General features: G+C 43.0%; 1 protein-coding gene and 1 long non-coding RNA gene across 8 annotated transcripts in view; both read right to left on the bottom strand.

Moving 5' to 3' along the window:
* Positions 1-748: 748 nt before the first annotated feature.
* Positions 749-7,770, bottom strand: LOC310844245. Its single transcript, XR_014564023.1, has 2 exons — positions 7,403-7,770; positions 749-3,099 (listed from the first exon to the last, which is right to left on the bottom strand). It is a non-coding gene; the product is annotated as an uncharacterized lncRNA (long non-coding RNA).
* A 2,561-nt stretch (positions 7,771-10,331) lies between these two features.
* Positions 10,332-17,739, bottom strand: part of SH2D4B (SH2 domain containing 4B) — an 89,902-nt gene continuing 82,494 nt past the window's right edge. For 6 of the 7 annotated variants that reach the window (XM_083740492.1, XM_083740490.1, XM_083740494.1 and 3 more), the window contains 2 exons: positions 17,431-17,651; positions 10,332-11,456 (listed from right to left, as the gene is read on the bottom strand). In XM_083740492.1, coding sequence (XP_083596618.1) covers positions 11,364-11,456; positions 17,431-17,651 — 314 coding nt within the window. In that variant the 3' untranslated portion in view covers positions 10,332-11,363. Of the gene's footprint in view, positions 11,457-11,546; positions 15,682-15,841; positions 17,652-17,739 lie in introns of those variants that run through there. The other variant, XR_014564650.1, reaches the window with a different exon arrangement.

Genomic DNA, 17,739 nt, shown 5'->3' with positions numbered 1-17,739 from the left:
TGTGATGGCCTTATAGTGTTCAATGCACAATCACATACCACCACCATAAGTAAATGGGGTGGGGAGTACAATTCAGATGAGAACATGGAACTATATCTCTCCAACCGGACGCGGGTGGCGCTGTGGGTTAAACCACAGAGCCTAGGACTTGCTGATCAGAAGGTCGGCGGTTTGAATCCCCACGACGGGGTGAGCTCCCATTGCTCAGTCCCTGCTCGGGCCCACCTAGCAGTTTGAAAGCATGTCAAAGTGCAAGTAGATAAATAGGTACCGCTCTGGCGGGAAGGTAAACGGTGTTTCCATGAGCTGCTCTGGTTCGCCAGAAGCGGCTTAGTCATGCTGGCCACATGACCCAGAAGCTGCACGCTGGCTCCCTTGGCCAATAAAGCGAGATGAGCATCGCAACCCCAAGAGAACTTAAACAATAGGAAACAAGGAGAAAGGGCACTTTGCACAAAGCAGTATGTCTCCACAACAGCATTGGGAATCTAAACACACTGCTAGCACTTCTCTTCCCAGAACAGGAGTGGGGAACCTTTTTCAGTCTGAGGGAGACATTCCCTCCTGGCCAACCTTCTGAGGACCACATAGCATTGATGGCTGAGGCCAGAGGTAAAAGTGGATGGAGCAATGAATATGAATTTTGCCTTTGTGCAGTAGGCTAGTTTATTGACACTCAGACATTTTTCCCCCTCCTCCATTCAGGCAAGAAGCATCAGCTGTCATGAACCAGGTCAGCAATAAACCATTTGGTGTCAGTGAAGTTAACTCTTTATTCAAAGAAGCCAAAAACAACACAGGCCTAGTACTCACAGCAACTTTCCCAGTAGGTCTTGCCCCAATGAGGCAGTTGCAAGGACTGAAGTCCCCTGCCTTCCCACCACTCTCTAAGGCTCCTCCGCTGATTCCTTCCCCATCAGCCTAAGGCTTTGTCATCTTGTCTCTCCTTGCTTCGCCCTCTTCATTCCTCTCTGTGTTTTGTGAGACCAGGGTAGAGGGGAGCTGGTGAAAGCAGGACCAGGAGACTCTGTGGCTTCTTCAGCAGCCAGCCTCCTCTCTGCCTCTTGCCCCCCTTCTATCCAGCCTCCACTTCTGCTTCTGCATCTGGACTGCTCTCTACCACAGCCTCTTCCTGCTCACTCAACCCTGTTGCCTCTTCAGCACCTGACACCTCCTCCTCCCAGTCTGCTCCCTCTTCTCCTTCTGATAACTCATTGTCATCCCACCACCAATCCCCTGGCTCTGAGCCTTCCTCCCCTGGGGGTTCCCTTGGGCCTTCCCCAGCTGGTGCCTCCCAGCACTCCTCTGCATCCAGCCAGTCCATAATATCATCTGAGTTCAGAGACACATTCCAGCCAGTCAAAAGAACTCAAGGAAGTTGCAAAGCAGAACAGGTGAGAGTCGTGGAGAGTCGTGAGGATCAGAGAGTGGTCTCCAGGGATATTTGGTCTCCAGGCCTGAGGTTCCCCATCCCTGGCCTAGAACCTTAACAGGAAGTCCAACTGCACTGCTACCATCTGAAGACAAGTGTGTGAAGGTTCTTCTGCTCCCAGGCTTGGAAGTGTGGGCTTCACACTGAAACAGAGAAAAGGGCATTAATCCAGACTGAAGCTTCACTTGCATTAAAGTTCCCTCGATTCACAGTTGATATAAAATGAAACATGCAGGAAATTGATTTCTTTAAAAAAATATAAAAGACAATGCAAGTGATCATCAATTACAAAAGAGAGAGAGAAAAGAATGAAGTGAAAAGTTCCTCAGGCAGGCAGGCAAAGACAGTATTACATTTACAAACTGTATATTAGCCAGCAGGCAAGTTTCTCCTTTATTGTTGTGAACGTCTTTCATTATTAATAGATTGGGAGAGAGGGATAGAAAGTATGTCTCTTAATTCATCTGTAAATCGTAACCTACAGATCATGCAGCCAAGCCTTTCCAATCTACCTTGACTGTCTCCTTGATGGCTAGAATATTTTTAGGCTATTAGACTCTCAACAAGTTCTGCAAACTGCAGGCTTATGCCCTCAAGTACTGGACCAAATATATATTCCACATCTCCATCAGCTTGAAAAAGTTCCCCCAACAGATCAAATCATAGTTAAATACATAGGTTTTTTAATATTTTAAAAAAATTGAATCACATCATTAAACTGCATTACAACCATCACTACAATATGAAATCCCGGTCTGCAGGCCAAAAACCTTTCTTGACAAATGTGTTTTTCTGCCTTTCCTAAAAACAGCAGGAAAGGCTCTATTTTTTGCTGGTGGTGATATCCAGATTAGGGCCTTGCCAAAGAGTGCTGTAGCAGAGGATAATTAATGGTGGGGGTCCAAGACATCTTGGTGCCTGTAACAGAGGCCTCTCCTCATTAAAACATATTTTGATGCAATTCAGACATACATGCCAGCCTTCATCTTTCCCTTCACCTTTGTTGTGCCATCCAAAACAAATCACCTCAACATGGTATGGCTAACCCTGATGTCTATAAAGATGAAGGGCCACAGCCGAGTGATAGAGCACACACTTTGCATGTCCAGGAACCTTTGAGAGCTGCCACCTACTAGTGTCAACAATACTGAGCGAGATGGACCAATAGTTTGACATGGTATAAAGTAGTTTCCTGTGTTCCTAAGTAGCTCTTTCAATCCCAGCTGAAATATGGAGTTATATGACCACACCTTATAGCAGGAATCACCAATGCAGTGCTTGCAGGTACCAGTGTGCCCCCCACCAGTACCTCATATAGCACCCATGAAAGTAAATAGGCTAAATATCCAGAATGCATGAGAGACTGTTTATTCCTTCCTGCTCATTTCATGTGAACACTTGCTCAGCTTCTCATATGCACCCCAGAGCATCCATTTTGTGTTACACCACACCTCCACGGAAGCCATTTTGTGACTGTTGCCCAAGGCACCTTTTCAAAAAACCAGATGTGCCCACTGGCCTCAAATTTTTGGAAACCCCTGTCCAACTCTACAAGAGATATTAATCCAGTAAACTTGTGACCCACAAAGCCAAATGTGCAGCTCACCACCTATGTATGGAGACCACCAGGAGAGTAATTAACTTCCTGCTCTTCTGCCTTCCTGGATCTGCAAGAAAAAGAAAGGGAAAAAGAAGCACAGACTATACAATGTGTGGCTGATGGTCTATGTTTGGCAATTACACACACACACACACACACACACACACACACCAGGCATTTCAAAGCAGTCATGACCTCCAAACATAGTCTAATGTGTACGAGTACACAGATACTAATTTATTATTATGTTTGATCTGCAAACCAATAATGTAGTTTGTCTAGTCATACACTGTCAGCTGATATTATTACAGGGAACCCCAGGGAGAAATTAATATTGCATACTGCAAATATGTGTGTGTGATCACACACACCACCAATTAAAGTTTATCAGCGAGAACAGTGACCAACAAGGGACGCGGGTGGCACTGTGGGTAAAACCTCAGTGCCTAGGACTTGCCAATCGCATGGTCAGTGGTTCGAATCCCCGCGGCGGGGTGAGCTCCCGTCTTCGGTCCCAGCTCCTGCCCACCTAGCAGTTCGAAAGCACCCCCAAGTGCAAGTAGATAAATAGGTACCGCTTTCTAGCAGGAAGGTAAACGGTGTTTCCGTGTGCTGTGCTGGTGCAGGATCGCCAGAGCAGCAATGTCACACTGGCCATGTGATCCGGAAGTGTCTCCAGACAGCGCTGGCCCCCGGCCTCTTAAGTGAGATGGGCGCACAACCCTAGAGTCGGACACGACTGGCCCGTACGGGCAGGGGTACCTTTACCTTTTACCTTTACAGTGACCAGCAAGAAAAGAACATGCTCCAGGAATCGTGGCCTTTTATAAGGATCTGCCATATGTTACAATGTGATGGAAACAGACTTGTGCTCCTGTCTTGTTCCTATTCCTCTCTGTGTGTTTGTGCAAATGGTACAACTAGACTACACCATAAGGAACCCCAAAAAGTGGGGTTACATGTACAGAACCTACACAGTTCTTATTACCAGATCTCAAACCATTGAGGAAGCATGTCTTGGAAGTTTTCACAGGGGTCAGGGAATATCACATGGTCTACTCTGGCTTAATGATGCAAGGAGGTCTCTTGAACTATAGCAGATGGTCCCTTTGCAGTTTTCTACAGGGCTTGGTAATGGCACCCATGCTGAAACCTCACTGGACATCTGTTAAATCGATGACTTGATTCCCCACTCTGGGCTGAAATTCTGACACTCTTGTTGGTATCACTGCAGCCTACACCCATTTAGTTAGTCACTGTGGTCTAAACCACTGAGCATCTTGAGCTTGCTGATCAGAAGGTCGGCAGTTCGAATTCACACAACTGGATGAGCTCCCATTGCTCTGTCCCAGCTTCAGCCAATCTAGAAGTTTGAAAGCATACCAGTGCAAGTAGATAAAGAGGTACCGCTGCAGCAGGAAGGTAAACAGCATTTCCATGTGCTCTGACACTCATCATGGTATCGTGTTGTGCCAGAAGTGGTTTAGTCATGCTGGCCACATGACCTGGAAAGTTGTCTGTGGACAAACACCAGCTCCCTCGGTCTGAAGTGAGATGAGCGCCACACTCCATAGTTACCTTTGATTGGACTTAACCGTCCAAGGGTCCTTTACCTTTACCTTTTTTACCTACACCCATTTAAATAGCATACGAGAAGCTCAAGGGCAGCTTAAGTCTCATGCAGAAAAAGTCCTATGTAGGGTCTTCTTGATTGCAACACCACAGCTCTGGAATGGGGGGATGTGTTGTTCCCTGAGATTAGATAATCACAGACACCAGGTGGGTTCCAACAGTGGATGATAACCATTCTTTTTATCCAGGCCTCTGCCTAACAACACTGGTTTATTTAATTTGAATTGGATATGTTGTTTGTATTTTGTCATTTTATTATTTTAACTGAGTCTGTAACCCATTCTGAGATCATATGGGATATAAATTTTTCTAATATTTCCTCCCCTGAAAAAAATCTGGGCACTGTAGTTTGTTAAGGCTTGCTGGGAGTGCTAAATCTGTGAGAGATAAACTACAGTGCCCAGAAATCTTTGGAGGGAGGGATGTGGTTCAAAGGTCTAGTGTGTACATGGGACAAAAGAATGTCAAGCCTATATAAAAAAAAATAAGAGGAAGGAAGAGATCACTCTTTGAAAATTAAAGAGAGGCACTTTTCACCTTAACAGAAAGCTGTGATGCAACAGAGTATAAAATCTTAGGAGAGAAGGATTTATTAGGTGAGACTTAAAGCCACAATGATATATAGGGATTCCATTAGAATGTATTACTCTATAAAGGCCTGTGTTTGTATAACAGAAAACATTATCTATAGACACTCACTTGATTTAAGCTGAGGTAATTTCAGCTATAAGTTAAGGAAGTGTAAGCAAATTTTCATCAATTGTGAATGCATCCTTTTATCTTTTTTCTTTAGCTCCATGGCTTTGCTGTTGTGGATCTATTGTCTCTGTTTCCCAGTTCTATTGTCTCCGTTTCCCAGTTCTAATCTGGGACGCGGACTTTGTCCATGTGGTGTTTGTCCACACGGAGGCTGTTATTTTCCTGCCAACCAGGCTGCCATCACCCAAGCCCTAACACAGAGGTTGCCGCTGTGGAGTGCTTCAGATGTTGGAATTCAACTCCCATCTGCCCCATTCAGCATAGCTGAAAGTGAGGGATTATGAGAGCTGTAGTCCATAATATTTAGAGAGCACCACATTGGCTACCCCTGCTCTAGTGTGTTGTTTTCTTATTCATTCATTATATCAGTCAATCAATCAGTCAAACAAACAATTTTTCATTAATTCATTTAAAATGGGGTGGATCAAAGGCTGATTATCTAAAACTTTTCCAATGACCCCCCACATGAGTCTCTGTCAGTAGAAGCCAGTCTGTGGAACTCAGTGAAAGACACTGAGAACTGAGCTGGCTCCTTTCCACACCCTCCAAAAATCTCTCTGATGAAAATAAGGATGTCCTAAGGAAAAACGGGACATTCCAGAATCAAATCAGAAACTGGGATGACTTCTGTAAATCCAGGACTGTCCTTGGTAGATAAGGACACTTGGAGGGTCTGCCTTTCTAAATAGCTCTGCACTCAGTTCTGATTCTGGGTTGTACTAAATCAGAGTAAGGTACCTCTGGCATGTCGACCTCATTGCCAGGCCTCCCCATTTGGACCACTATGCCATTTTCTCCAAGCCATGCCTACCTGCCAATATGTGGGCAGATAAAAAGGCAGTTGGGCCGGGCCAAAAGGAGCTTTTGGAGTGCTGCCAATCTTCAAGAGCCCCGTGTACGATGCTTGTGAAGTTCTGGCAATTAGCTGGTTGGCAGGACTTTAAAGTGTCATGCCAGCTTACATGTAATGTTAAGGATGAGCAGCCCCACCCATCTGTCAAATTTGGCCTGTGGGAGGTAGGGGAAATAAGATGCCAGAACTGACTTTTATATAGGCTGGTTAGTTGATGAAGCTGAATAGCTATTGATCATCCACACCCCCCCCCCAAAAAAAAGTGATTTATGTAAGTGCAGAGCTTCTCCTCACTCCCTTGCCCAAGTAGGTATTGCCCCACAGATACAAAAGATGCCATAAACGTGGATGAGCTGCTAACCATCATCTGCTGTAACCCTAGTAAAGAATAACTTCTTCTTGTTGTTGTATTTATATGGTGCCCATCTGAATGGGCTGGCTCCATCCACTCTCGGTGGCTCCCAACAAAATATTGAAAACACATCACAATAGTGTACATGTCAGTGGTGCAACCCTGGTTTTTATATTTGCGAGCTTCCTATTACACACATAAAATTGAAAGTGAATGGTCCGTGCCTATAAGAATTAACAAATTTCCCTTTATGACTGGGGTCTGTTTTCCTGTAAAAATAAAACTACATAAAGTGTCTAGTAATAAATTCCCAGAGATCTCAGTGACAAGATCTTTTGGCAGGGAGGCGCCTAATGGAAATCCACAGAATGCAAAGCCCCTTGAATGCAATGCTAACTATAGCCTGGGTAGTAAATTATGAACATGGATGCGTTGGCCATTGCCGTAATATCTTAAACCCAGACAATTAAGGAAATGAAACAACAATGAACAGGTAGGCACATAATTCAATGCAAGGGTGTGGAATTTATGCAAGGATCCCTCCTGAACTGCAGCTGATTCTTTCAGGGCCCTGATGATGAACTCTAACTTCTGTGTTTGAAAAACTAAACTTCTGACATCTATGACCCATTGAGGTTCTATTGAAATTTGTAGCAAACAGCACAAAGCAAAGCCATGGAGTGCAACCACACTAGGGCAACTGGGTAACTTTCCCATGTAATCTTCAAAAGCCTTCCAGCCCAGACAGAAAGTAGAACTAGCAGTGATACTCACCAATATGATAAAGAGGGGTGGGGAAGTGGCTTTCTTCCTGGTTGGGGATAAAGGTTGCTAGTAGAGTATAGAACTGGGACCGGCGACAAAATGTTGCTTTGTATCTTTGCCCTCCTGTTCAGGACTGCTTTCAGCTATGTCCTCCTCCAGAAGCCGTAAACTGTAAGGTTCTCAAGCAGACTAATTATTGATAAAAGTGCTGTGGGCGCCAGTACAAAATGGCTGCCAATGGCAGAGAAAGAAAGAAAGAAAGAAAGAAAGAAAGAAAGAAAGAAAGAAAGAAAGAAAGAAAGAAAGAAAGAAAGAAAGAAAGAAAGAAAGATTCCGCACAGGTGAGTACCATCACAAAAAGCACTGTGTGCATTTCTTTGTGTATATATATATATATATATATATATATATATATATGCAGGTTTTGGTGTCCTCGGGTGTCTTCCCGTGTAAAAGTTGGGGTGTCTAGGCGACGTTTCGACGAGGTCTCACTCGTCATCTTTACACGGGAAGACACCCGAGGACACCAAAACCTGCATTCCTGTACCCGTGAAAATCTACGAAAGCAAATATATATATATATATATATATATATATCACAGAGAGACATATCACAAAGTCTCTGGTAAACTCAGGTAAAACTTTGCAAAATCATTTTCCTCCCTGTTTACCTCCTACACACTGTTTAGCTTTTAAGGGCTTGTTTGTTTTCTCAGATTCAACAATACACACATATAATCTTAGTAAAATGCACCCCCTTCTAATTTGCTCCCCAACCCACCCCCAGAGTATTAGCAGTGGCTCTACATCTTTTCCAAGTAAGGCTTCTGCTGTTTTAAATTCTTCCCTGCTATGATCTCTCTTTGTTTCCTTTGAAATTTATCTTCGGTTAAGTTCCACTTTATTATATGGCTGCTGTTTCTGGTTATATATTGTCGAGGTTTTCCTTTCTGGTACTCTATGAGTTGGCTGACTGTTTTTCATTAATTCTTTGGGACTCTGGAAAAAAAAGCAATTCCTTTATTTGAGAATCCTGACATTTATTAGCATAATAAAACTCTCAAGATGAAATTGCAGTTTTCCAGCCGGTAATTTCATTTGCCAGAGAACTTACAAGGAATTTATTTTAAAGCCAGGTAAAACCTAAAATATGAGGCATGCATGAAATGCAGACTGGGGGAAAATGAAAATGGATTACCAAATGAAAAATCACACTGCTGTCCCATATACGTTCATTAAGAAATGGCAAGGAAGATGGGATGGAGAGCAAACTTTCTGCAGCTGTTCTCTGTTTGGGGGTTACTCTTCACCTCTGCTCTGATCATGGCACGTCAACAAGCATCTGTTGGTAGAGATGCCTTTCACTGCCTTCAGTTGAGTGATCATCAGTGCCCTCTCCGGAAAGAGAACGATCCAGTCACTGTCATGCATCCTTTGGTTTCTTCCTGCTGGAAGTGTTCTACATGAAACCATCTCTGAAGAGCATCCAGAATGCAGAAGATGCCTAATTATTAACCAGGATTGGCTGCAGGAAGCCTGGAACATCAAGTCTGAAGGAGATCCTCTGCCATCCAGTTGGTTTCTTAGCCCAATACCAATTGCTCTGGTGTTGACCGTCAAATTTCTAAATCAGGTGAGCAACCTTTGATTCTCCCGGACTACAACTCCCATTATCTCTTATCATTGGCCATGCTGGTTGGGGCTGAGAGGAATTCATATGCAACAACTTGATTCCCATTCATGTTCTTGCCTTTCCCCCTTCAATACTTCCCTTCCCATGTACTCAAGCTATCTTATGAGGGAGTGCTCTGAACATCTCAGCCTTCAGAAAGGAGACTCATGCTCAAGGAGATTTCTTCAGCTGTGGCTTAAGGTGGTCAAAGTCTTTTATTGGGGGGGGATCTTGGGAGTAGCAGAAGTTTGATTTGTCCACTTTTCATTATGCTTTTACAGTTTTTGTTAACATCTTGCTGTTATTTCTTCTTTTTTAATGCTTTGATATAAGAGATGCTTGCTTGTTGTTCCTAATGTTATTTTTATCTTTAATGTTTAATGCAGGTCACCTAGGTGGCCTTTATTTAAACCCTAAAGTGGGATATAAATAATATCTCCCAATTCAAACAGAAAAAGGCCAAGGATGATGGGAATTATGGACCAACATATGGAGGACCACAGGTTCCTCGGCCCTGATGTAGGCTAAATAGAAAGCATTTGTGTTGACATTTAAGACCTAATCAGTTGTAGTGAACCAGTAGCTCTCTTGATGCTAGACATGGCCACTGGTCAGGGATGGTGGAATTTGCAATCCAGCAGCATCTGAAGGGTCACATATTTCCTATTCCTGCTCTAAATGGCCTAAAACTGGGAAAATATAGAGACTGCCTTTTCCACCATAAGTTTACAGATTTTGAGATTCTCAAATGGGTTTTTGCTGACAGTGCATTTATTGCCCAGATTTATGCTGTGTGGCAGAAGAAGGGTCTTCTTTGTGGTGATCCCTTCCTTGTCAAACGTCTTCCCTTGGAAGTCCAAAATGTTAGTTCCTGCTGATGACTTTTTAGAAAACAAGCTAAAGCCCTTTTTTCTGCTATCTTTTAGGCTGCAGTGTCAGTCCTTTCTCTGTATTTGTGCTGCCAGTGTTTTAGTTTTATTATTTTCTCAGTTTTTAATAGTCAGATTGTTCTAACAATTTTTATAGGGTAAATCTGAGGAGGGGAGAAGATGGAAATAAAACAGATCCTTTCATATTCCAATGAAAAACTCACCAAAGTATCACACAGTCATAATGTTATTTGTCATCATAACTGAGGCTTGGTACAAAGTATAAAAATGCATGAGTATAGTTGCCCATATAGGCTTGTAATTGAAAACAGAGGGACAGAAGGAAGAGATTTTCCTAGCTAAATAAAAACAAAAGCAAAAATATCCATAAGATGCCGATGTTTCACAAGTGTTTATTGCTCCTTATAAAAAGTTGGTAATGAGTGCAACTTAGAAGTCGGTATGTTTTATCCTCCAATATTTGCCAGGTGGCAATATGTACACTTTTACACTTGACATTTCAATCCTGCATACAAGTCAAGGCCTGTTGAAAGGGAAATCCCTCTTTATAATGGGATGGTAGGCAAGCAGTGTGAGGAAGCCGTTCTAGGAAAGGGGAGGAGGTTCTAATGGCTGTAACACCGCTGCTAAAGGACTGTGAAATGTATAAATGTCGGTCTCCCTTTCCACTCTGTATAGGCTCAAGGCACATGTAACAGCTGCTGCCATGTTGGTTTCAGCCAGGAGCTGCCCCAATGATTGGGGGTACTTAACCCCTTCCCCATAGCTTACCTTTGACTCCACCCCCAATACTTTTCTCTTCAACCAAGCTGTGATGCCAGAATTGAGCTTGGCTAGAAGAAAGGTTATGGAAAGAAAAGTGGTGGGCGCAAGGATGGTTTTGCTCTCCTTACTGAGGTAAAAATAAAAATCAGACCCCCGCTTTATGCATACCTGGGGAAGACGAGGTTTAAGCAAATGGGGCTGCTAACATCATGCATAGTTTGAAGACTAGAAAAGACCTATCTCTACATAGCCATACCATTAATCTGCATCTTTTTCAGTCGCATACATCTAGCTCCTGAATGCTACCATTTTGAGAATTCCACAACTCACTATATGTTAAATAAGTTCCATTACCAACCATCTCTTTTGCTACAGCTATTAGGGAAATTTTTGTGGGGGTGTGATTTTTGATTATCACTGGTGGACAATTGTAGAGGAATTGTTTTCTCGTGCTTCCAGTTTTAAATGGCTAATAAGATAAATAATGGCTGCAAATTAAAAATTGGATTGCCTACATAAGACTTTTTCTTGGTTAACATTTGCCATTCATTAGCTGGTGATAAGCTGCTATCTTATATCTCAAGGTGGAGTCATTTCACTAATTATTTCTGTTCTCCAGAAATATTTACTATAGTCTCCACAGTCATTCAAATAAAGGGCTATAATCAGGTGGGTTCTTTGTTTGTCTGCAGGGCTCCAGCAGCAACTCTCCGCCAGAGGATGTGATTATTTCTTCCTAGAAAGAGAAAATAAATTGCATCATCAGTGTGAAAAATAATCATGTTGAAATGACTATATGGCTTACTATATACTGCACTTATGAAGCCCCATAAGCACATCTAGGTTCATGCTGTAAGGTGTTTTAATTCTTTTGATGGTTCATATTAAACCAGTTGACAGGAGACATATTAGCATAGTGTTTAATATCTGGGGTGGGGGGAAGAGGGAGATCTTCATGATTAATCATCCTGTTCTGCCTTCTAACAGCTCAGCAAGGGATTTTTTTCTAAAGAGGAAAGAGGGAATGCACAGACTCACAGCCACATGATCAACAGACTGATATAATGTATCTATAACTGCAGAGAACTATTTCTAACATAGCAACTGGGTGTTCAAATGCATTCCAATATTAAAATAGATGATAAAAAAAGCTCTCTCTACACACGCAGAGCTAGCATGTTGGGGAGAAAGCTTAACTGGCAAGTTTTATGTTGTTGTCATTTTTGAGATGAGGGACCATTCGAGCATTTAATCCCTCACCTGCAGTTTGAGGTGCTGCAGTTAAGCAAGGGCTGTGTCATTAACAGCCTGCTATTCATGTAGCACAGCTCCTAAGGTTCACGTGAAAACCTCATTACCTCCATGCTAAACAAATAAACATGGGATGCAGGTGGGACCACGGCTAGGATGATTAATCATTCCAGCTCAGCTCAGCTCAATGAGAAGAGACTCGCTGGTGCTCATGTACATACTTACCATTGTTTGTTTTCAGTCTGGAAATAGCAGCTATTATCTTTCTCCATCTAGGATGTGGCACTGTCTAATCATGCAGAAGTCGAAGGATGCATTATGCACCCATTCCTATTCATCTTTGCCTTGGATATGAGTTTCTTCCTCCCCACCCTCTGCCAGCCCCACCTCCTTTTAAATGCATGTTCTCTTGCCTGCTGCCTGTTTGCAATTGAATCACTTGTATCTAGATCATCTGATGCTTATACATAAACAGCAATCATCTGAAACATTTCTAAAATGAATTTATTTTCAACAGCCCTAGCTTACAGGCCATTACTCATTGAAGATTCACTTTTTGCCATGCCTGGTACATTAAGATGCTTCAAGAGAACTGAAAAGGTTTTGTCTCTGTATGTCTGTGTGTGTGTGCACGGGAGGGGGGTATAGTTTATTTGTTCAAATACATATTGTGCATGCACACACAACCAAGGCCAGAGATCAGAAAAACCCAGTGCCGGATTTACGTATAAGCTAAACAAGCTATAGCTTAGGGCCCCACTCTCTTGGAGGCCCCCAAATAATTTAAAGGGGGGAAAAGTGGATGTACATTGATAAAATACATATTTTGTTATGTGCAAATGGCTTTAGATACCCATTAGGTCCACAAATTACCATATAGGATATATTCAACACACACACAAAATTGACAATTTGTTGTTGACAATGGACAGCTGGACATAAAAAGGGCCCCGTTACCTTCAGTAGCTTAGGGCCTCATCAAACCTAAATCTGGCCCTGGAAAAACCAAAGACAAAAGGGTGCAGCCTATTGAAATCAGTAGCAAAACTGACTTTCATGGAGAAAGAGGCAATCCTATGTCAGGATGCCAAGGGTCTTGTAAAAGAGTTCCTTCTTCTCTAGTGCAGTTTCTGGATAACTGGAGTAAAGTTACACGAATACACTGCAAATGCAATTGTATGGCCCGGAAGAGCCACTCTTGACCCTGGCACAATGATCACAGCTGCCTGGTGTAATATGGATCCCTTGCTTGGCTCCATGGTGACGATATGTCTCTGTGACAGGCCTAGCTAGTCCACAGGCCACCTCTGGCTAGACAAGCCGCAGAAAGTGGCTTGCTAGTCCTCACAGATTAATCTCCTGATCTTAATGCTGTGGCACTCCACAATGACATCAGGAAATAAAGTGCTCTTCCAGCGGCTGAGGGAGACTAAAGGGCAGAATTCCTTCCCCTACCCCAGTGTTGTCATGGTGGTGGGTTGCCGGAAACACAATATTTTGCTCTTTACATATCTAAAACTGACATAAGGGACTGAGGGCATGCATTTGCACCACTGACAAACTGGTTTAAGGGCCATTCCGTCTCCCCGTGAAACTCTGGATTGTAGATCTGAGGCAGGCAAAGGACTGGAGTCTCTCAGTTCTGGCAATGTCTGCGTACACACCATACATTTCAAGAACATCTTTCCTCCAAAGAACCCTGGGAAATGTAGTATACCTCTCATAGTGTGACAGTTCCCAGCACTCCTAACAAACCACAGTTCTCTGGATTCTAGGTGTTGGGCGAATGTGCTGTAAGTGTGTGTATGCAGCCCTGTGATGACCCTAACCACAACCCTGCTTCTGCAAAGTGCTTTTAGAACACATCTGAAGGATATCCACATACAAAACCAATGTACAGTGGTGCCTATGGTTAAGAACTTAATTCTTTCTGGAGGTTTATTCTTAACCTGAAACTGTTCTTAACCTGAGGTACCACTTTACCTAATGGGGCCTCCCACTGCCTCTGCACCGCTGCTGCACGATTTCTGTTCTCATCCCGAAGCAAAGTTCTTAAACCAAGGTACTATTTTTTGGGTTAGCGAAGTCTGTAATCTGAAGTGTCTGTTACCCGAGGTACCACTGTATCTACAAACCTTCACATCATTGGTTAAGGAGGGCTACCTGTAGCATTTTCTGCATTGTGTTTAAATGTACATGAACTTGACTTTTGGGTCTTTATAAACTCTCTCTCTCTCTCTCTTTCTCTTTCTCTCTCTCTCTATATATATGAGATTTAATAATAGCAGGTAGACTGGCTGGTGCCTGTATACCATTGCATTTTTCTGCCATTACCACAGCTGGCTCTGACTTTTTTTCCTGTATTTATCATTAAGAGTGCACTCAGATGAAAAAGGCACCGGAGTTAGTGGCTGGGGAGATAAGGAAGGGGCAAGATCCCAAGACGGCGCTGTTAAATCTCTTTCCCATTTGACCACAGACAATTAAGCGAGACTTGCCTGCTCACTTCAGGGGCCAAGCAAGTCCTCTAACAAGCTTGTCATAGCTGCAGCCATTGATTTTTCTCATCGGGGGACATCCCAATCTATTTTATTTTGAATGTCAGAGGCTAATGGACGTTTTGCTTTTGACAGGTGTCCCTGTGCTTCCTCCCTAGATGGATGGGTTTTTCTTGTGCTCTTATTGCCTATGATGAGGAAGCTGGGAGGAAGAGAAATACAAAAGGTTTCGTGCAAACTTGACTCTAGGGAAAGAAGGTGGATACTGAAGTTGCCGCAGTCCCTATATCTGAAGTTGGTAGGACTTTTTGTTGCTGGTTCTGTAACTATGCCCAGGGTTGTGTACATGCTGTGATTCTGCAAGGAGCAGTGGGAGAGAAAGGCAATTCAGTTCCCATTTTAAGGTTAGCCCACCTAAATATGCACTTTTCGAAGCAATGCTCAAACTGAACGACTGTTCTCTTTTGAAATTCACACTTCTCTGAATTTTGCAATTCAGTTCACCAGCCAAGATGGAGTAAAAAAAAAGTTGTATACTATGGTAAATTGTGCATAGAAATGCATATATTAGTGAAAATGGCATACCAAAATGCATTAATTTAAGGTAAACTGCTTTGCAAAAATATGAATTAGGCAAGATTGCATACAAAAATGTGTACATTTGGAGAAATTCACACTGGTCAATTTTCATGAGAACTTTAAAAAAAATCACAAACCAGCAGAAATGTGGTGAACTTAAAATTCAGATTGGAAAAATGAGAAACTAAGATAAATCAAAATGGGTAGATTTGTGCATCCCTATCTGGAAGCTTGCAGAAAGTGAGACTGAGTCCAGAATTCAGCTTCCTGAGTATCTCAGCTGTCTTTTATTTTATTTTATTTTATGGTATTTTTAGTGCAAGATACTAGACCCATGACCCTTCAGATGTAGTTGGACTACAACTCCCATCATCCCCGAGCAACGCCCAGGCTGAATGGAGCTGACAATAGCAGAAGGATACCCGCCTTCCCATCTTTGTTCTAGCTTTTGTGGCTGCAAACATAAGCTTGAAAATATGTGGGCAACACCAGCTGAAATTTTAGGGCCAAGCTGACGTGATGTCATTACATATGCATTACAAGTTTTTAAAAAACAAAAACAAACAAATATCAAAACCAATTGCTAGTGCAGGTGACCAATCCCTTCCACCGCAAAAACAGGTACAGTGGTACCTCTGGTTAAGAACTTAATTCGTTCATGAGGTCCGTTCTTAACCTGAAACTGTTCTTAACCTGAAGCACCACTTTAGCTAATGGGGCCTCCTGCTGCCGCCATGCTGCGGTGGCGCAATTTCTGTTCTCATCCTGAAACAAAGTTCTTAACCTGAGGTACTATTTCTGGGTTAGCGAAGTCTGTAACCTGAAGCATCTATAACCTGAATCATCTGTAACCCGAGGTACCACTGTATGCAGTATCGCCCAGGTTACCATTGTGATGTCAGAATTCCCAAGCCTGCCAACAGGAGGACTGAGGAATATAAGGAAATCACAACTCATTTTAACTGTGTGCTGAGGCAGCCTTTTCCTTTACAAGGGGGACCCATAGCATTTGAGTCTGTAACCTGAAGCGTCTGTAACTCGAGGTAACACTATAGGGGAAAGAGAGCTTTAACCGTTTACATCTGCCATGGTACAAACTGGAATCACAAACCAGAAGCCTGCTATCTGCCATGGAAGCAAAGTTTCCAATGGCGCCCGTGTCAGCTTTCCTTCCTTTTCAAATAGCTGGCACATAGGGAAGACTGGTTCTGAATGGGGGGTCATGCCCCCCCCAACTCTTGACTGGTTGTTTAGTCTTTTTAAAAGCAAACAAACAAACACCTATCTAGTTGGGTTCTCAGAAATCAAAGGAGGGTGTCTAACTGAGACTCCCAACCTTTGGGTGCAGGGTAAGGGCACTCATAATTCTTGCCCCTGCTTGCTGATGAAGAGGGAAAGAACGCCATATAATAAATTATGGGGAAATAAAGAAATCACACAAAATCAATAAACTTGCATCATCTATTTTGATGAACTGAGCTTTTCCTGATATGGGACTCGGATTGCCTTGGCACAGAACTTTAATAAGGATGGGCTCTTCCCCTCCCCATTTTTGCACAAAATACACAGGTCCCTTGCTATATCATGTATACTACCAGTTCCCCATCTTCTTTCTCCCAGAAGCATTACATCAGAATGAAAAATAGCTCTATCTACACTGCCTGACGATGTGCTTTGCATTCACAAAGCCTCTGACTCAGGCCCCGACAGCTCCAGTTAAAAAGGCACACAGGTAGCAGGGCTGTGCAAAACCTTGATGAGAGGAATTGGGGAGCAGCTGAGAATGAGCCAAGAGTCTGATTTAGTATGTATATGGAGACTGTGAGAGAATTAAGCTTGTTTCCCTATTTCACATGCACCCAAGTGATAGGAGCTGCATGGGTTGAGCTGCACTGCATTTGTCAACAGTTTAGTGCACATTTACCCCAAATATACACATTTTTACAAACAATTTCCCCTACTAGAATGGTTGTTTTTGCATTTTATTTTCCCTTTCATAGGCATTTATATGCATTTCTCCCTAATATGTAGAACCTGCAGTCAAGTGTGTGTGTGTGTTGTTGTTTTTTTTGGGGGGGGAGGTTCAGCTCTGGACAGTTGAATCCAACTGCTATACTGATTTCCCACAATGCCCTTGCCACAGCACCATTGAGGCATTATGGGAAATGAAAATGGTAGCTAGACTCAACCATCAGGTGCTTCAGATAATGCTCCACCACAGTCACCCTGCCTAGAGCTAGCCTTCACTCCCCAAACCTGGAGCCAGCCCTGTCTGTAAAGACTAATTTTGTATAAGACCCAGGCTCACACTGCTTCTTCCTTTTGAAATATTCATCAATCAAGTTCGTTTTTTTCATATTCTGTGCACATAGCAAGTAATACCTTGTGGAAATCGATAAGGTCTGTGAGTGTGGCATGTCGGTTGGGATCCACCCCTAAGAAGCTGTAGAAGTCTCCAGAAGCATCCACCAGGAAATGTTTGAATCCACTCTGATGGCGATAGGACAGGGCGTATCCCCAGATTTTCTCACTGACCCGTACTAGGAATGCTCCCTCAGACTTGTTCATCAGCAGCTCTTCTGCCTCCTGGCGACTAATAATTCCTGCCCAAAACAGAGCAAAAAAAAACTGTATCAAGCAACTAGTATTCCCTAGAGCAGGCTTCCTCAACCTCAGCCCTCCAGATGTTTT

Source organism: Podarcis gaigeae, assembly GCF_964106915.1.
Source record: "Podarcis gaigeae genome assembly, chromosome: 5".
NCBI lineage: Eukaryota > Metazoa > Chordata > Lepidosauria > Squamata > Lacertidae > Podarcis > Podarcis gaigeae.
This window is presented reverse-complemented; position numbering and strand designations above follow the sequence as displayed.